General features: G+C 60.6%; 2 protein-coding genes across 3 annotated transcripts in view; both read left to right on the forward strand.

The window, feature by feature from the left end:
• The first annotated feature begins 1,575 nt into the window (after positions 1-1,575).
• On the forward strand, positions 1,576-6,467 carry ARTN (artemin). Its single transcript, XM_058030431.1, has 4 exons — positions 1,576-1,621; positions 4,530-4,600; positions 4,732-4,927; positions 5,297-6,467. Exons 1-4 carry the CDS (start codon positions 1,576-1,578, stop codon positions 5,731-5,733), a joined length of 750 nt encoding a protein of 249 aa, XP_057886414.1. The 3' UTR covers positions 5,734-6,467.
• Positions 6,468-7,006: 539 nt separating this feature from the next.
• Positions 7,007-19,287, forward strand: part of IPO13 (importin 13) — a 31,028-nt gene continuing 18,747 nt past the window's right edge. For both annotated transcript variants that reach the window (XM_058030414.1, XM_058030415.1), the window contains exons 1-2: positions 7,007-7,112; positions 16,461-17,197. In XM_058030414.1, the coding sequence (XP_057886397.1) occupies positions 7,047-7,112; positions 16,461-17,197 (803 nt within the window). In that variant the 5' untranslated portion in view covers positions 7,007-7,046. The remainder of the gene's footprint in view (positions 7,113-16,460; positions 17,198-19,287) is intronic.

The raw sequence follows: 19,287 nt of genomic DNA on the forward strand, positions 1-19,287 counted from the left end.
AGGTGATGTCGCAGGAGGACGCGGGAGTTGTCACCCCCGCGCCGGATAATCCGCGGAGATGAGAGCAGGCGAGGCGGCGGCTCCGCAGGTGGCTGCAGGAGCGGCCATCCGACCCTTCCGCGGGACCGCGGGGCCCGGGCTGCCGAGCAGGAGGTTAAAGCCACGCGGGTGGCCCGGCGTCGGGGCGACCTGGGCGTGCAGCCGCGGCACAGCCGGCGACCGAGCCGCTGGCCCCGCTCCAGCCGGGGAGTTGCATAAGCGCGGGGAGCAGCGCCGGGGCGGCGGAGCGCCGCCGGGGCAGGTGACACGGCCGGCGGCGTAGCGGGGCGCGCAGCCCGCCCGGGCGCCCCCGGAGCCCGCAGCCATGAGGGCCGGACCCGGGGGGCTCGCCTGGCCCGGGGCGCGTCCCGGAGCTCGGCTCCGGCCAGGGGAGCACGTGTGAAGCGGGGCCGAGCGGAGGCGGCCCCGGGATTTGGCACGTTCGCAAGGAGCACTCGAGAGCCCCGGGATGGACGCGGAGGGCCCCGGGCGGTGACGTAAGGACTCGCACGGGCTCGGCTCGACTCGCCAGCCGGCCCCCATGTCCCCGGGGCCAGCGGCGGCCCCGGCGGAGGGAGGCAGGGCGGCGGCAGAGGTAAGGAGCCCGGTGGCGGGCGGCCCGGCCCAGGAGGAGCGGGGCGCGGGGCGCGGGCGGGCGGGAGGCCGGACTCCTCCTCCGGCGCGGCCGGACACGAGCGGCAGGCACGCCGGTGCCCCGAGTCAGCTCGGGATGCTTGGGACGCGGGCCGGCCCCGCCGCTGCCGGGAGCCGTCGGGATAGCCCTGACCCTGCCCGACAGCCCATCTCCGCCGGATCCCCACGTGTGCAGGGGGTCCCCCGCGGGCTCTGCTCCCGGAGCGCTCCGGGAAGGGCTGAACCCTTTCCCGACGGTGTCCGTGTGTCCGTCCGGGTTGCGCTGTGGTCGCGCTGTCGGGGCAGGAAGCACCGCTCACGGGGCGTCCGTCCGTCCAGGCTGCGGGTCCGCCTGCCCGGGGGTCGGCCGACGGGCAGGTGGCGGTAGCGGGGGTCGGGCTCCGGCGGTCCCGGTGCTGTTCCCGGCGGGGTGCGAGCTTCCGCGGGAGCTCGGAGGCGGTGCGGATCACGGCGAGAGCCGGTGCTGAAGCGGGTTGAGCTGCGGATCCTGCTGCTGGCGGGATTCCGGTGCCCTCCTGATCCCGGTGCGGTCCAGGCGCCCGTGAGGGTCGGAGTCCCGGTGCCACTACGTGCGGATCGGGGCGCCGGTTGGTATCCTGGTGCCAGTGTGAGTCGGGGTCCCGGTACCGGTGCCCGCCCCGCCGGTCAGGTGACGGTGGCTGGAATTTGACACCGGCAGCGACGACGGGAGCGGGATGGAGCCGCCGGTGCCCCGCACTGCGCGTCCGCCTGACGCCGCCGCCACCGCACCCCGAGACGCAGCGGGAGCGGCACCGGGAGCAGCGGCGGGAGTCGGTGCCGGCGGGGCAGCGCCGGCCCCCGCCAGCGCCCCGCCCCGGCGCAGCGGCGGCGGGCGGCGGGGGGCGGCGGGGAGCGGAGGCGATGCGGGGCAGCGGCGGCCCGGGGGATGGTCCCCGCCGCGGGCACGGTGAGTGCGGGCCGGGGTGGCGGGCGACAGCGCCCGCCCCAGCCTGCCGGCGGCCCCGAGTCTCAGCGGAGGCTCGGACCGGGACTACGGGGGGGACGAGGGGAACCCGCTTCGCCGCCCACCTCCCGGCAATATTCGCGGGCCGGTGAGGAGTCTCGGGCCGCCCCCGGGCAAGTCCCCCCCGTTCGGCTACCGGGGAGCCGAGCCCGACCCGGCGGCGGGAAGCGCTGGGGGCCGCGGCGGGGCCGGGGCTCCTGCCGGGGCGGGGAGAGGCGGCACCCCGCTGCGGGCGCCCGAGGGGCACGGGGACGGGCTCGCCCGCCTCTTCCCGGGGCTCCCGCCCGGCCCGTTGGGCACGTCGGACAGGTGTGCGCCCCGGGCGGTGGGCAGGCGAGAGGCAAGGGGCGGGGGTACCCTGTGCTCCCTGGCTCTGCTGTCCCTGAGTTGGGGCCGAGTTTGGTCTCTGCCATGTGTTCCGCGTGTCCGAGTCCTCATACGTGGGGTTGATTTCTGATCCCCATCACTTCTTCTACCATGGTCAGCGCGAAGGGATGCAGGGCCTCCGCCGGTGCCCGCAGGTGTCCGAAGGGGTCTCTGGGCATCCCCCCGCGCTTCCAGGTTGGCCCCGCGGCTGCAGGGCTGCCACAGCTACTCCGGGAGCCGAGACACTCACCGCGGGCCTGGGGACACTTGGCGAGTGTCTGTGCCTCCCCGGGGGCCTGGGGCGGCCCGGGACATGCTCTCCCAGCGCCCCGTGCACAGGGCGGGCAGCGGCGCTCTCGCCGGGCTCTGCACCAGTGAGTGTGAGGTGGCTTGCTCAGGGATTGCGCCAACAATTGCTGTTGTTTAACCCCGGGCGGGGGACACGTGTGGCGGGGGTCCAGACAGGTGCTCACATGGATGAGCTCGGTTCCGACCCCGGGAAAAAACCCTCCTGTGTGTATGAATCGCCCGGCAGGGCTCTGGCAGCCGTGTCTGGGGGAGATCCAGCCGGATTTCCCCGTACAGGACATGGGGGTCTGCTGTGGGCTGTGCAGGTCTGGCACCGCCGTGGGGTGCCCGGTGCTGGGCTCAGCACTGCCCGCGCTGGACGAAAGCAGATGCCGAGCGGGGCCAGCGTGGGCTGCGGTCCCGCGGGCTCGAGGAGCTGCCCCGTGGACGGGGCCCCGAGTCTGAGGAGGCGCTGCTTGTGTTAGTCCGGGCGCTGGGGCTCCGGTGGCGAAGGGAGGCTGCCCTCGTTCGGCGCCCCGCCGGCAGCGCTGCCGCGGCAGAGTCCGGGGCCGTGCTGCCGCCGGACGGGGGAAGCCTGAATTGCACCGGCTGATCCCGTCCCGTCCCGTCCCGTCCCGTCCCGTCCCGCGGGATGCTGGAGCCGAGGGGCCGCAGCAGGGAAGCGAGGACAGGGGAGTCCGTCCCATTCCAGCAGGGCGCAGGGACCCTCGCCTGGCCCCTCCGGCCTGGGAAATCCGTGACCTGGCGGCAGCGGCTGGCGTGGGGCCACGGCCGCCACGGGAGCGAAGGGCAGCGTGGGCTGAGTTTGCCCGGGCTGTGGCGGCCGGTGCGGCCGGGGGGCGGTGCGAGCCCTGCCGGCACCGGGAGCGCATCCCGCCTGGTGCACGGCCCGGGGGCGCATCCCGCCTGGTGCACGGCCCCCGGAGGGGACGCATGGGCCGGGCAGCGCCCACTACAGACCCTTGGCACAGTGTGGCCAGTGCAGGGTGGCATCAGATTCCACAATTGGGATTTGGGGACTATCCTCTGAGATGCTAGAGGGACTGGAAGAAATTATGTTTTCTTTTTGTCCCAGCAGTGCCCAGGTATGTGCTTTCACTTTGTTTTGGTCAGGAGCGCTCTCCTCAGCATGTCTCCATCCCTTATTGCTTCTTTTGCCATGGAAGCAACTGGGACGTGCTTGGGCAAAGCCGAAGTCATAGAGTCATTGAATGCAGAATGCCACTAAGCTCCAAGGGGACAGTCCCCTTGAGAGATAGGATATGCAGCAGATGGGACAAGGAAACTACAACCCCTTTTGGAACAACTTCTAAAGCCCTTCAAACTAGGGTATCCTAGCTTTGGACACTGGGGCATCCCTGCACCACAGAGGGGAGCTGGGAAAGGAGGCAAAGATGTGGCTGCAAATGGGAGTTGCTGCAGCACCTCCTGGGAAACATCACTCCCCTGAGACCGTGCTTGCTGCTCCTCTGGGACCACGCACAGCAGGGATGCAGTGCCTTTCTGTGTGTCAGGGCAGTGGATGCCAAGCTGTGGTGTTGTGGTGAATCACCACAGTGAGCCCAGCGTGGTGCTCTGTACCCTGCTGTGTCCCCACAGGACCTGCCTGAGCATCCTGCCCCTTGCAGTCCCACTCATCCAGGCTGCTCAGGGGATGTGTGTCCCAGCTTGGCGCAGGCAGCAGCCTGGGGAGCCAGCACGGGGCCAAGGGGTGGCTGCACCCAAGGACCCTTTGCTAATGGATTTGGAGTTTCCAAGGTCAGGCTCCCACTGTGAGCAAGAAAAACATTCCCAGGGAAGGGCCATGGGAAAGGGCCCCCCCGCACAGCACTCCCAGCCCAGCCGCTGCCTCACAGCCCAGCCTGGCATCCCAGGCTGTTCACACGAGGACATGGCTGCATGGCCCCTGAGGAGATGTGCTGTACAAAGGCTGGGTTGCCCAAGCTGCCCAATCTCTTGGAAGTGGTGTTCGATGTGGTGAGGATGCCTGGCTATGCCAGGAGAGGAGAGGGGTAGGGGTGGGCCATGAAGGGAGTGCAGGAGCTGTTGTGAGATTCTGGGGGGTGAGGAAGGGGATGGCAGGCTTGGCCAGGGCAGGGAGGCATGTGCCAACTCTGAGCCCGCCAGCTTTATACCCACCCTGTGTGGGCACTGACTCTAACCTCTGTACTTGCAGCTAGCATGGACCAGCAACAGCGGCCACCAGAGCGAAGGCCTGCAGGACCTGCCACGCACCTGCAGCCCAAGGTGAGCCCAGGTCTGTCTGGCTGCCATGGCCAGGACTGCATGACCCTATTCCCAGCTCGTGGAGCCTCATTCCTGGTGTGGGGAATGAACCCTGGTCAGGGCTGACCCTGCTGTGCTGTGATTCCTTGCAGGAGGGGACACTGTGGGGGTTCTTTGCCATCCTGTCGCTGCTGGCTGGGCTGGCCACAGGCACCCTGCGAACGCCCCACTGCAACGAGACGCTGGACGCAGCCCCCACGCCCCGGGGCACGGCCACTGCCAGCCTGTCTGGGGAGGACGCTGTGGAGGCGCCCCTTGCTGCTGCTGCTGCCTGGAGCCAGCTGTACGGTGCGTTTTGGGACAGGCCCCCAGCCTGGGCATGGCGGTCCCGTGTGTGGAGCATGGGCAGGTTGGGAGCCTCTGTGGGGAGCCCCAGCCCATGTGGGGCTGTGGCTGCACTTTGGGGCTGGGCGGAGGGGGTCTCAACACATGGGGCCCTGAGCTTCATGCCGGGCAAGTGGCAGAGCCCTAGAAATGAGAAGATGACAAGATTCTTGGCTGGAAGTATCTTCCCACCGGCACAATCTCTCAGGCACCAGGCATTGCCATGGTGGGTGATCAGGAGGGACCCGTAGGTCACAGCGGGGACCGGCGGGCTCAGAAGGAGGGCGATGGGTGCAGGATAGGTCATGACAGCGCCATCTCCTCCATGTGCAGGGGACAACGCGACAACAGGTAGCCCGGGCACCGCAGAGCTGGCAGAGGACCTGCTGCTGCGTGCCGAGCGCTCCCCGCCAGGTACCGGCAAAGCCAAAAAGGCGGCGGGGAAATCCCAGCGGCGCCCCCGCGGGCGCAACTGCCACATCCGCAACCTGATGGTGAAGGTGCGCGACCTGGGCCTGGGCTTCAACTCGGACGAGATCGTGCTCTTCAAGTACTGCAGCGGGTCCTGCCACCGGGCGCGCAGCAACTACGACCTGACGCTGGGCAGCCTGCTGCGGCAGCAGCTCATCGCCCCGGGGCCGCAGGAGCGCGTCCTCAGCCACCCCTGCTGCCGACCCACCCGCTATGAGGCTGTCTCCTTCATGGATGTGGAGAACACGTGGCAGACGGTGGAGAAGCTCTCAGCAGCCGAATGCAGCTGTATTGGCTGAGGGGGGGGCCGCTGGCTTGGCCCCAGCTCGACACATGCCGACAGACTCCAGCTTGCCACATGCGGTGGCACTGTGGCTCAAAACGAGGGTTTGGCAGAGGCTGGTGCCCCTGCTGTTATGTGGCCACAAAGAACCGAGGTGAGACGGAGTCATGACTGGAGTGTGGGTGGCCAAGCCCGCTCCTGCTCAGTGCCAAGCAGCTGGTGCCAGCGGCTGCATGGAGTCCTAGCTCAGCCCTGGGAGAAGAGCTGAAGAGAGTATGGACCATCCCCACCACTGCCAAGGGTCTGCCAGCCCAGTGTCCATCAGCAGCATCCCTGCACCTGTGCTCCAGGGGCCAAGCATCACCCAGGCTTCGGAGGGGGCAAACCCTCCCTGTCCCCTCGGGCACCCTGGGGTCAGTGGTGCAGGGAAGGGGTGTCCCTGAGGGCAGGGATGCAGTGGGGCCAATTTGCACCAGAGTGGAGTGGGGGCTCTGCACCCGGACCAGCAGCAGACCCTAGTATTCTGCAGGGTGTTCGTTCCTAGACACCCGCTGGGACCCCCACCCCTGCCTGGTTCCCAGGGTAGTGGCAGGGTCCCTGCGCTGCTCCGTGGTGCTGTGGCACTAAACTATTTATTACTCTAAATTATTTATTTATTGTTCTCGAGCGGCAGCTCCTATTTATGACTTTGGGCCCCCAGCGGCCGGGTGTAATTTAACCCCAGCGCTGCACTGAAGCCCTGGGCAGCGCCCCGTGCACCCCCGCACCCTTTTTCTATTATTTGTAAAATTTGAGGGATAAACTCTATTTTTGTACAGCCGCCTTTTCCTGTAGCAATAAAGCGATGGGCTGCGCGTCCAACCCCTGCGTGTGCCCGTGATGGGGACGGGGACGGGGGTGTCCCTGAGGTGGCAGCGGGAGGGTGTCCCTGAGGTGGCAGCCGGCTCCGGCCGGCGCTGCCCGCCCCGCGCGGGGAGCGGTGCCGGTGAGCGGTGCCGGTGCCGTTGCGCGGTGCCCAGCAGGGGACGCGCCTGGGCCGGGACTACCGCTCCCGGCGTGCGGCGCGGCGCTGCGGCAGGTCCTGGGCTGCCCGGCCGCGCCTGCGGGGCCGCGGGGAGAGGCGAGGCGGGGCCGGGGAGAAGCGGAGCGGGGCGCCGGGGCTGCTCGGGGAGTCCCGCGGGCGCCTCCCGGCCCGACCGCCGCGCCGAGCCGCGCCGCCCCGGTGCCGCCGCCCCCGTCGGGGCGGGAGGCGGGTCCCACCGCGATGCGGCTGCCCGTGCGCCGCCGCTGTCGCCCGCCCGCCGCCGCCTCCTGAGCGCCGCCGCAGCCATGGAGCGGAGGGCGGAGGCGCCGCCGCCGCAGGGCCTCGACTTCACCGTGGAGAACGTGGAGAAGGTGAGCGAACGCCGCCGGCCCGCGGGTGGCCGTGGCGGGGCGGGGGGGCCCGCGGCGGGATGCTGCCGGTGCCGCGGCGCTGCGAGGGATGCGGCTCGGGGAGCGGGGGGGCACCTGCTCGGCCGTGCCGGGCCCGGCCAGGGCGGCGGGCGGCGTCCCCTGTGCCCGCCCGCCCTGCCGCTGCTGGGCTCCGGACACCGGGCTGGAGGGGGAGCCGCCGGGGCAGCCCCGGAGGGAAAATGATGTGGCAGGAATGGGAGCAGGAGGGAGGGGTTGTGTTTCTGACTGGCGTCCTCTAGGTCGCCAGCTGCAGCGCCGGGCAGGGAGAGCCCACGGGTCTGGTCCTGGCTGCTGAACCAGCTGCATCAGTGTGACACCCATTATCAGTGTCTGCATTAGGCAGGGAAGGAAGGAACTTTTGCCAGGTGCTGGGCGTTATTGGGTATTACGGTTGGGAAAAGCCTTCAGTGCGTGGATGGCCCACTGATACCTTTCTAAACCGGGAATCCAGCTCCTTTGCTCCTGCTGAAGCTCAAGGTCTTTCAAAGTGTCTGCAGGGCAACAGGAGTGAGGCTGATTGCTGAAATCTGGGATCCAGGGAATAGCCACGGCAAACCAAGGCCTGCTGGCATCACGCTCCTGTTGGAAGGAGCTCTGAGCAGCTGATGTGGGACCTGGGGTTCATCACAGAGACTAAACAGGGCACCTCAGTGAGCACACCCGGGAGGGCAGCGGGGCAAAAACCTCCCCTTAGTCACCTTGGAGGTGATGGGGGCAGGGCAGCAGAGGATGCATCCCTGAAGGGCAAACAGCAAGTGCATCACTCTTCCACTTACCCTGTAGCCAGACATCCAGCAGACATCCATAGCTTGGTCCTCAGACAGTTAGTGGGAATCCCAGTGTCCTCATTTTTCCTCTATAAGAATAGACTGAGATCCTTGCCAAAGCAGTACTCATGGGCGTACTGGTGGGCACATAGAATCATGGAATCATTTAGCTTGGAAAAGACCTCTCATGTCCAATGGTTAGTGCAGCCCTGTCGAGCCCACTGCTAACCCATTTCTGAAAGCTTTTCACACCCGTCCCTCCCCAGTAGGTTGCCTGGCCCCACAGGAGATGTCAGGTCAGGGATGTCAGGTCTGTCACTGGGTGCTGGTTGCCTTTGTGGCTGCAGGTGAGACACAGCCCACCTCTCCCAGGGAGATGGAGACAGAGCACAGCCGGGGGATTAACTGATGTCTGGAAAATGCTACGTTCGTGCAACCTTCTGCAGCTTAATCTGCATCCATCCAGGGCTGCTGGATGATTTTGCCTCTGACTCCCTTTCTTTTCATCAAGCACAAACCGCTCCTTTGTTTGCACCAACAATGAGGCGCACACTTGCCCGGGGAGGGTGGGCAGTGCCAGGGTGGGGGCACCCGGCGCCGGCCGCGTGAGGTGCGGCTGTGCCGAGAGGCAGCTCATCCTTGCCAAGCTGCTCGGGATTTAGTCTCCCAGTGCCTGGGAGGAGGCAGAGATGCCCTCCAGGATGCTTCATCTCCCCTCCCCCAGCCTGCCTCTGCCTCTCCTGATCTCTGCAGGCTTTGCCATCTCAGTGGTGTCCTCTGAAGGTGCAGCTGTGGACTGCAGTGGGGCTCTGAGCTGCTGGCGGGGGGCAGCAGCACAGTCCCTGAGCAGGGAAAGAAGCATGGGGTGGGATCAGAAAAAACACAGAGGTTCAGCAGGCTTTTCCAGGAAGGTCTGTGGGGTACAAAGTGAAGGAAAGATGGGCTTTGCTGGGAGCAGGGTTGGTGGGAGGCAGGTGGGTAGAGCCGCTTTGTCAGTGCTGATGCTGGCAGATGAGTGATGATGCTCCTACTGGCCTGGGTTCTTCCACCTGCCAGATTTTGTGCATGGCTCTATTAATAATACTGAATACTGATTTAAGTCAGGGTTTGACTCCACTCTGAGTCAGTCAGTGATAAGTGCTGGGGTTAGGAACAGCTTGAGGAGCTGGTTATCTCATAAGTCAGAGGGCTGAAGCCTTTCCAGGTCCCCTGCAGTGGAGGTCTTCATGTGTGACATTTGTAGCTAGGGCAGTCTGGCAAGACTGTGCCTGTCACACTCTTCTGATGGTTTTCATGGAGAAGATTCTGTCCCTGGAAAATCCTTTTGTACCCCTACTGTTGTTATGCAGTGGGGCTTTGCAGGGCTCTGGGGTGCCTGTGTAGCTGAAAAGGATCATTACTGTGTTTATGTGTAACCAGTGCCAGAGGGACACACCTCCAGCTGTGAACAGTGGTTTCAGGGAGGCAGGAGGGTGCAGATGCTGGAGGCAGGGCCAGCTGACAGGTCTAAAAGCCTGGGGACAAGTGCCCGGTTGAGGTGCTGCACTTCAGGAGCCATCTGAAAGTTGCTCCCTGTATTTGTTTTTCCATAGGGAGCTCCTGTGGCACAGGAGAGGAGGCGGGCTGCACTGGGGCTGAGCTGTTTTGATAGGGTTACTGTGTCAGCATCCCCTAGTCCTAGCTGAGGGCTGCTTGTCTGCTTTTTGTTTTCTTCTGAGCCTGACCTAGATGCTGCTCTGGCTTCAGCACAGCTAGAGCCGGCTGGCATGGCCACGCTGTGCTGGGAGTCCGGCAGCTCTGGACTGGCTCTGCTTCCCCTGCATCTGCTGCTGAGTGGGGCTCTGTTGCTGTGTTTGGAGGGGGTGGAGGATAGGGAAGGCTGGGAAAGCCAAGGGCTTCAGGCTGTGGGAATGCTCAGCCTTTCACTGCCTAAATGGTGCAATGTGGTTTGTGACCTGTGTGTGCTTTTGTGTGCCCAGGAGCTGTCCCTGGTGTGACTGACAGCCTGGTGCTGGGGTGATGATGAGGATGGATTGCAGATGTTTAGTCCAGGCTGCTCTGTCCATCTCAGAGGAGCAATGCACAGGCAGGACTTGTGCCCTGCAATCTTGATTTCCCTCAGCACTTAATACTGCAGTATTGGACAGGAGAGGAAGAATGCGAGACCCTCTTCACATGTCCTTAGGGCAGTTGAATCTGCTTCAGCAGTATCACCCTTTTTGAAATAAGAAAAAAGACAGTGCCATTCCTCCATGAATTTCCCAAGTGCAGACTCTCGCCCTCTTTTTTTGTCTAATTCCTTCCAGGTCTTTCCTCCCTTGTCCTGCCTCTGATCCTCTGGGGTGTTTGTAATATTTGCTGACGTCTTTTCCCTAGCACATTAGCGGTCTGGCATCTCTGGGCCTTCCAGATTGCCGTGTGCCTCTCTGGAGATGCCTGATGAATGCACGGAGTCTCTCTGGCAGGATGGGTAGGCGGGGTGTCATGGAGCTGACATCCGGAGCCTCCCGCGATGGGAGAGGGATGGCTTTGATCACTGCTCCTCAGAGATGCTGAGCCTCGGGGATGTGGCAGCTGCTGGGGCTGCCTTCTGCCCAGGAGGATGGGGAGGAGAAATCAAGTGCATCTGGTTCCTTTGGAAGGCTATTGCCTGTCTTCAGAAACCTGATCAAGAGAATTACAAATACTCGAGGGTGAGGGAATGGCATCCTCTCTCTGGTAGTGGATTGACCACTGGGGCCTTAGAGGCAGCCTGCATGTGTGAGATGTGGCAGCCACACTGGGGATGGTGAGCTGTGGGCCTTAGGAGCAGAGATTCCTCCAGAACTGAGGGAAGTAGGGAGTCACCTTGTTACATGTTAAAGCAAATGTTCTTGCAGAAGCTGATTCCAGCGAGAGCCAACCTTGGCTGAACACATGGCTCCTTCCCATGGTGTGGTGGTAATGGGATGTGAGAGGGCAGTATCTTGTTGTCCAGTGCTGGTCTGAGCCCCACAAGGGCCATTGCTGGTGCCTCATCTCAGCTGTGATGTATTATGGTGCAGGAATGGATGGAATTGGTGCTTGGGCTCCAGCAGAAATTTCTCTCACAAATTGCTTCTTTACTCCATCATGGAAGTGTTGGGTAGAAAGAAGGGATAGTGAACAGGGGTGTTTGGCTCACCCTTGTAATTCATCCTGGGCTCTGCATCTCCAGGGTTTCTCTCTGGTCCTGCTCACCCTTTGCATTTTCAGGCCCCTGCCCACTCTGGCTGGGAGCACACCTCTCCTACAGCCCCTGTCCCTGCTGGGGAGCATGCTGTGCTCTGCAGAGGGCTGATGGCAGTGAAGCAGTGCGAGTGATGCCAAAGCTGCTGAGCTGTGTTAAGGCTGCAGCCTCTTCTGGACAGCCAAGGACTTGGTGTGGACAAGCTGGGCTCAAAGAGGGGCTTCAGAGTGGCAGCATCTTTTATTAGGAGAGAAGAGAAAACCCTTTTCTTTTGAACTGCTGGCAAAATGTGGGTCCTTGAACAGAAGCAGCATGCCCAGCGGCACACACCCAGCTTCGCTTTGCATCCATTTGCTATTGTGGGCAGGCTGCCGCCTTGCCGGGGCGCCGGCTGCTGAGCCTGCCCCGCTGGGGCCGGGGGGGCCAGCTGCTGCAGGCAGGGGAGGCAGGGATGATGATGATGATGTTCCCTTCGCTTGGCAGAGCCGGGGTAATGGCTGTGCTGCTGCCGCAGGCCTGGAGCACTGACGCTGCGAGTGCGCTCAAGTAGAAAGGACAGCGAGAGGCGGCAGCGGGGACGTCCCCGGGGTGCTGCTGCAGGGGGCTGGGGGTGCCACGGGGCCGTGGCCACTGCTGCCCCCGCCATGCCGTGGCTGTGGACACGCTACGAGGAGCAGAGCAGGAATGTATTTTGCAGCTTTCTGTTTCCCCAGCTGCGATGCAGACCTCGCTCAGAGCTGTACCTGCTGTCAGCTCTCTGTGCTCAAGCAGACTGGCCCTTGGAGGGCAGCTGTCTCCCCACGGAGCCCCCAAGAACAGGAGGCAGCGCGCTCCTGCTCTGGGGTCAGAGTCGTGTGTCTGTGGCTCATCTTGTCGCCCCATAATGGCATGGAGACAGCACCTCCCTGCAGGGTACCCCATGGTAATGTATTTACGCAGTGCAGTGAGGGAGACAGCCTGCTGGCACTGGGCTCCCTGCAGAAGGGTGAGAGCTGGGGGCTCTGTGCTTGTAGCAGATCCTCTTCTTTTGCTGTGCCTGGGTGCAGCCTAAGATCAGATGCCTCTGCTTGTCTGTAACTCTCCTTGGACTGCTCCCATTCCACCTGACGAAGGAACCAGCATGGGATCTCTGACCCATGCCTTTTGGGCAGGCTGCCCTGCACCACAGCAGCTTACTTGAGGGGCTGATGTTTCTCTAGCAACTAAAGCCTGACTGAGGCTTTGGTCACAGCTTTTTAGAGCAGGGAAGAGCCATCATAATAAGCTAGAATTATTTTCAGCCAAGCAGAGCTGATGTTGGAGAAGGCTTCTTCCCCGGCCAAAGGGCATAGCTGACAGCCAGGCTGTTTACCAGCTCTCACATTACAGGTCTAATTGCGGAGAAGGCAGGTCTGGTGTCAGCCACCCGTTCCAATTGGAATGCACAAAGCTTCCCTGTTAGATGTCACCCGATTTCATGCCTTCTGCTTCTCCCTCTTGGCACTAATGAGTTCCCCTTGTCATCTCCAGTGCCTCCTAATGGGTCCCAGGGTGCTGGCCAGAGGGGTCACACTAAAGTCCAGCAGCAGCCGATGCTGGTGCCTGGTCTGGCATGAGGGCAATATCTCCTTGCTGAGGAGGAGCATGCTGAGGTGTTCACATGCCCTTCTGTCCCTTGCTGTCCCCTGCCCCATGCTCCCAGCAGAGGATGGTACTCAGCTGATGTGCATGGTAGATCAGGGAGAGAGCCTAGTCTGCTCCCAGGGGCTTCTTCTGCTGCTTTGAGCTCAGGATGGTCCCAGTATTTATGCCCAGCCTTGGAGGTCCTCTGGAAGGGTCTCCCATGTTGTACAGAGCACTGGATGGGCTGTGCTGCTGGTAGCCCTGGGGCACATGCTGCCTTTCCTTTCCACCTGGTGTCCTCCATGCAGGCAGGAAGAGCCATGCTTTTTTCAGGAGCCACCACAACTGATTCCCTCCCAGGCAGGATACTTGCAAAAGGGGGCTGAGATAGTGAATGGATGCTTTTTTCCAGAATATTCATCTGACTTCCAACAGCTTGTAGCGTGAGCTCTCAGCATTACCTTTGCTTCCATCCTCTGAATTGCTTTGTGTAGTTGGTAGATTTTTTCATCTTGCCATTCACCTTCTCACCCATGGTGGAGGCTGCAGCATGTCCTTGGGGACCTTTGCTGGAGACCTCCCCAGAGACTCCCTGCAGGAGGAGCAGGGCTCTGGGCTGGCGTTGCTGGGTGTGGACACCTCTCCAGAGAGCTCACTGGGGATGGTGGGGTTGGTGCACAGGGTGGAAGCTGAGGGATGCAGGCAAGATGCTGGGATGGTGGTGATGGGAGAGCTGTCCACATACCTGAAAAGCTGGCCCTGCCTGGGAAGGGGTCTTGCAACCCAGCTGCTCACTGTTGCTCTTATTGCAGAGGTAGTAACATCTCCCCAGCACAAGTATTGCGGTGAGCAGCTATGACAGTGCTCCCTCTGTCATTGTTACAATGCAGCAGCTGGGATTTTTTAGCATAGCCACTGTTGGAGTCTCTGACAGGGCTGTGTGCAGATGTGTGTGTGCTGGAGCTGTGTGCAGCATGTCTGTGTGCAGGATGTCTGTGTGCTGGAGCTGTGTGCAGGATGTCTGTGTGCTGGAGCTGTGTGCAGGATGTCTGTGTGCACCTGTTTGCATCTCACCTTCATGTTGGGCTTTTCCTGGTTGCTCACTCCTCTCCATTCAGCTGGATGATCACATGGCAGCACCAGCACTGCTGGCTTGAAGCAGATCCTGTTGGCAGCATCAGGCCTTAGCCAGCAGCACTGGCAGCCCCAGCCGGAGGAGGATGAGCCCTCAGCTGCTTCCCAGCAGGCAGACTGTGTTTGCCATCCCCTGCTCTGCTGCCCTGCCACGGTCCCAGTCACTTGTGGTGCTGTGCAAGTCTTGCCCTGCAGGTTCATTGCTCCTGGGGCTCACTGTGGTGTGCCTGGAGTGTGCACAGTGCCATGCTTTGCCTGGCAGTTTCCCTGATGTGAGACTGGCATGCAGCAGCTCTGTGGCCAGCACAGGTGAGCAGCTGGGGAGTTTGTGGGTCAGGAACCCAACGCTGTGGGCCAGGTCCATCCTGCACACATGGTGAGGTTCGTGTTTTACAAGGCTTGTGCAGGTTTAGAGGTTAGGGCTCCTGTGTACACATTGTACCTTGTAATATATGATGCATAGGGATTTTTTTCTCCCCACAATTTTCTAAGCAGTAGCGCCATTTAAAATAGAAGAAATAAATTCATTGGGAAGTGTATGGAGATGTAAAAGTAGAGGCTGGGAAGAAGTGGGGAAGGATGCTGGGCTAGGGAGCATGCAGAGGGCACTGCTTGTTTCACCTTGTGACAGTGCCCAGCAAGCAGGGAAGGGAAAGAGTGGGCTGTCAGCATTCTGGGAATCTCAAGTGAGATTTATTTGGGAAGAAAAATAAGCAGCAAGCTCTGATGGGAGCAAGAGACTGAGCTGGTAATGGTTGGGAGCTCCAGCTCCAGCCCTGCTGCAGGATGACTCAGTCCTTAGCACGGCAGCAGGGGTAGGAGCCAGGTTCCTACCCCCAGGAGTGGCTGAGCTTTTAGCACATCTGCAGCTGCTGCTCTATAGTGAAGTAAATTGTTGCTTTGCTTGGAAGGGATGACAGTGCTTACCTCTGCCCCAGCAGCTGAGTGACACTTCCTGCATCCAAGTCCAAGATAACTGGGAACAGAGCAAAGGTTTGGCTAACTACTGAGAGCTCGTGGTCTCCCCTTGGCTTGCTCTGTTGGGACAGATTTCTCTCTGCCATGTCCTGCTTGTGTAGGGTTAACCTTTTCTGTGTCAGGGTAGGTGTTTTAGTGGGTCAGACGCTGTCCCTCTGCAGCCCATGCTGGCTGACTCCATCTCCTACAATGTACTTCATAACCTCTTTCTTACAGAGAGGTTTATCCTCATTTTCTCCCATCACAAAGTCTTGAACAGCAGTGATTCAAATTATGGCCCAGGCAATGCCGACTCTGTAAAGTTCCTGCCATATTGTCCTGCTCCTTGGTCTCACACTGGGAGGCAGCAGGAGGCACAAGCACTTGCTTGGGAAGCTCGTTCCTGTGCCCCAAGCTGCCAGTTCTGCATGCTTAAAAATAGGGTTTAAATCCTCTCCTGGGCACAAGAACCACAAGAATTTCATAGGGCTTTTTTTTTTTGGGGGGTGGGGGAGGCTATTTGAGACCTGGAGCCAGGGTGGGTACACAAAAAAATCCTCTGCACCTGCTGCAGCCATCCTCTGATTTGCTGGTGGGGTGTGATGGGTGCCTGATTGCCCAACAGGTGCCATGGATTTTCCTTGCTCCTGGCATGTGCAGTCAGCAATTTGAAATGAAACGTGCAGTGCCAGGCAGAAATCCTCACTGCTGGAAGATGGAGTCAGGCAAGAGATAGTTATTCTTCTCCTTGTGCGAGGACATCACTGGTTGCTGGCTGTACCCACTCAGGATAAATAGCTAATTAAGGTTGGGCTTCATATCTGTGTAATATTCCTCTGCAAATAAAGCCTTGTAGCCTGTGTGAAGCTGTTCATGTGGATCTGAGCTACGCAAAGCAATAACTAGATCTCACAAAGCTGCAGGAGCAGGTAAGTGATGTTTCCCTTCTCTATATGGAGAGATGGACTAAGCAGCACTGGATGTTGCAGAAAGCAGTGGCAGAGGTAGGGCTGGATGCCAGCTCTCTTGGTTCAGCTGTAACTGGGTGGGCTTGGGAATATTTTGAAGGTGCTTAATGGAGAGATTAATCCCTGAATTTAGTGACTGTAGATTTTCAGGATGCTGCATAACCTGACAACAAAGATCTGCAGTGGCTCTTGCATTCCATGGGCTGATGGATGCAAGCTGTGGACCACAGCACCTTTCAGAAAGCAGGTGTGAGTGGAGGGCAGGAGTGCTGGTCAGCCACATCCCTTACAGTCCTCATGTGGAAGAAGGGTCCTGTGCCCACCCCAGTGATGGCACATTAGCAGGGGAGCAGGCAGATTCAGCATGTGTGAAGATGGGAAATGACTAAAGAAAAGACATTTCTAGAGTGAAGCATGAGAGGAGGGAAAGGATGCTTTGCAGGTCCTCTCCTGCTGCCAGATCACTCTGACTTCCCTGAGAATGGGAAGAGGGAGGCCAGCTAACACGGGCTGCCCTGGGAAGGGGGGCTGTGCAGGGCAGCCTGGGCACTGGGCTCCATCCTAGTGAGCCTTCCTGGTCAGCCTTTTCCAGGCAGGACAGGCCACAGTGGTGCTCCTCAGCTGCTCTAGGGTGCTTCCTTCTCTCTTCCAGGCTCTCCATCAGCTGTATTATGACCCAAACATCGAGAACAAGAACTTGGCTCAGAAATGGCTGATGCAGGCACAGGTGTCCCCCCAGGCATGGCACTTCAGCTGGCTGCTTCTCCACATGGACAAGGTGCCTGAGATCCAGTACTTTGGTGCCAGCGCTCTCCACATTAAAATCTCCCGCTACTGGAACGACATCCCGGCCGACCAGTACGAGAGCCTCAAGTCTCAGCTCTTCACGCACATCACGCGCTTCGCCAGCGGCTCCAAGATCGTGCTGACGCGGCTGTGCGTGGCGCTGGCCTCCCTGGCGCTCAGCATGATGCCCGAGGCCTGGCCCTGCGCCGTGGCAGACATGGTGCGCATGTTCCAGGCCGAGGACTCCAACGTGGACGGGCGGGCGCGGTGCCTGGCGCTGCTGGAGCTGCTGACGGTGCTGCCCGAGGAGTTCCAGACCAGCCGCCTCCCCCAGTACCGCAAGGGCCAGGTGCGCAGCGTCCTGGCGCAGGAGTGCGGCTCCGTCTTCCCTTTGCTGGAGCAGCTGCTGCAGCAGCAGGACTCCCCGGGTTTCATCAAGCAGAAGGTGCTCAAGTGCTTCTCCAGCTGGGTCCAGCTGGAGATCCCGCTGATGGACTGCGAGAACCTCATCCAGGCAGCTTTCACCTCTCTGCAGGACCCAGAGCTCTTTGACACAGCGGTGGAGGCTGTGGTCAATGCCATTTCCCAGCCCGATGCCCAGAGGTAAGGGCAGCCTCTCCTGTGTGCTGCAGGCTTGTGCTCCTGGACATCAGCAGGGAAACGGGGTGGGAGGGAAAAATCTCAGGCTTTTTTTCTAGCTGCTGTTGGCTCTGAAGGTAATGATGACAAGGTTTGGAAATGGGAGAGTATCAAAAGCAGTTGGAGGCTGTTGGTTACTCATGGTTGTCCTGGAAGGCTTTGCACTATGGTTGACTTGTAGACACCATGAAGTCTTGGCAGCTGCAGCCCATGTCCATGCTGGCCTCTGAGGAAGATGGGGATGCATGGTTCTGGCTCCCCATGTCAGATCCTGCAGCAGCCAGCCAGAGAGCAACTGCCTGACTCCTGCCAGCAGGAGTTCAGAGACCTTCCTCTGCCTTGCACTGCTGGTCCAGCCAAGGAGCTGATTAAATGCAGAGATAATAAAACCAGATCTGTCATTTTTCCCCTCCTCTTGGCTCCAGCAGCTTGTGCAAGCCAAGGACTCATCCTTTGTCTGTGGCCATGGCTGCCCTGGGAGCAGCTGAACTGGTCTTGCTGGGGCTGTGCTGTGGAGCTCCGAGCTGTCTGCTTGGCTGCACTGCCTGAGCTGCTGTCAGCTCTTGGGACCACTGCCTGCAGAAGGGACAGTACATCTCCACTTCCCATGGCCACATCCCTTCCTGGCTGCTTAGCAACCTTCCCCTCAAGAGGAGGGTTTCCTTGAAGGCTGGCTGAGCTGCTGCCACTGTGCATGCCCTGTGCATGGCTGTGCATGGCTGCACATCGTGCAGGCTCTGACCCTCCCCAGCCTGGAATGATGCTGCCACTGCCCTTGTGAGCCCTGGTCCTCCCCTTGGTTAAGGGCAGGGGCAGCCTGCACATTCCCCAGCTCTAGGGCTGCCTGGGGCTGTCCTTTTCAATGACAAGGAGTTGCATCTGTGGACTGCAAATCCTGGTGCACAAAGGGACCCAGAAGGATTTTAATGTGTTGCTGGATGGGGTGAGGGGTTGCCTCATTTGCTAGTGTTTAGAAGGTCACCAGAAGCTGTTTCTTCTTGTGCCTGGCAAAGGCTGTGGACCAGCTCAGACCCTTGTAGCAGGTCTGGGGCAGGAAGTGAGAAGGTGTGAGAAGGTCACCTGCAGTTCTGAAATGTTGGACTCTGTCTTCCTGCTTTCAATTTCCCTTGAGTCTCAGAAGTCCCTTGGCAGTGATTCCATACCTTTGTGCAGAAGTCTAGGCCTGCAGTGCTGCTCTTTGATTGCATTAAAGGCTGAGTTTTCTGTTGAGCTTTCAAAGTGAATTGTGGAGAGGAGCGACTGACAGTGGGGTTTCCTCTCTGCTTCTGTGCTGACCCTGTCATGCAGTTTTTTTTGTCCCCATTCAGACCTACCATGCTGGGTGCTCCCTTACAGAATCTTCAGTACTTGTTCTCCATCCTTCTTCCTGGAGGCGTCATCAGCCATGCAGAGCACCCTCCTGTCTGTAGGCGTGTGGGCAGTGGCCAGGATAGGGCAGCAGCTGGCCTGAAAGGCTCTGCAGTGTGTGAGCCTGGTGCAGCTCCTGCCCTGGCACATGGGGACAGCGGTGGCATTGTCACAGGGTGCCCTACCAGGCAGTGTGTGGTGTCAGCTGCTTCCCAGCCCTGGTGGGTGCTCTCCTCCCCTTTGTTTCTTGTGTCCACTATAATGTGTTCTTCCTCCTGCTTCCCCTAGTGCCAGCTGTCCCACCCCTCTGGCTTTGTCACGCAGCCAGAGTGGATCCAGCTCTTTCCCAGAGCCCCCAGGGAGTCTACTGACCTTTCTGTCTCTTATGTTGATAGTCTGGGAGATCCCTGCTGCTTTTCAGCTGCTGTCTTGCTCTTGGTCTCTTGCCTTTGTTCCTGCAAGGCCCTTGGCTGCAGGCTCAGAGCATTCTTGGCACTGGGCTGCTGGCATGGTCCTCTCCAGAGCTTATTAGAGCATTGCTCCATGAGAGGGTTAGTGTTGGGGCTCACCACTTTGCCATGGGTTCCCTGAGTGCTTTCTGCGTTGTCTTTCCCCCTTTGCTCCCTCCCAGCTGTCTTCACTGACGTTGCTGCAGAGATGATGAGGCAGGTGTGCTTCTGCCACCA

Source organism: Melospiza georgiana, chromosome 9 (genome assembly GCF_028018845.1).
Source record: "Melospiza georgiana isolate bMelGeo1 chromosome 9, bMelGeo1.pri, whole genome shotgun sequence".
NCBI classification, from domain to species: domain Eukaryota; kingdom Metazoa; phylum Chordata; class Aves; order Passeriformes; family Passerellidae; genus Melospiza; species Melospiza georgiana.

What these genes read in the sequence shown, in the direction of transcription:
- ARTN (XM_058030431.1), top strand. Translation starts at nt 1,576, where the DNA reads ATGCGGGGCAGCGGCGGCCCGGGGGATGGTCCCCGCCGCGGGCACG. An exon ending in TGGTCCCCGCCGCGGGCACG is followed by an intron (nt 1,622 to 4,529) that starts GTGAGTGCGGGC and finishes CTGTACTTGCAG; the next exon opens with CTAGCATGGACCAGCAACAG. An exon ending in TGCCTGGAGCCAGCTGTACG is followed by an intron (nt 4,928 to 5,296) that starts GTGCGTTTTGGG and finishes CTCCATGTGCAG; the next exon opens with GGGACAACGCGACAACAGGT.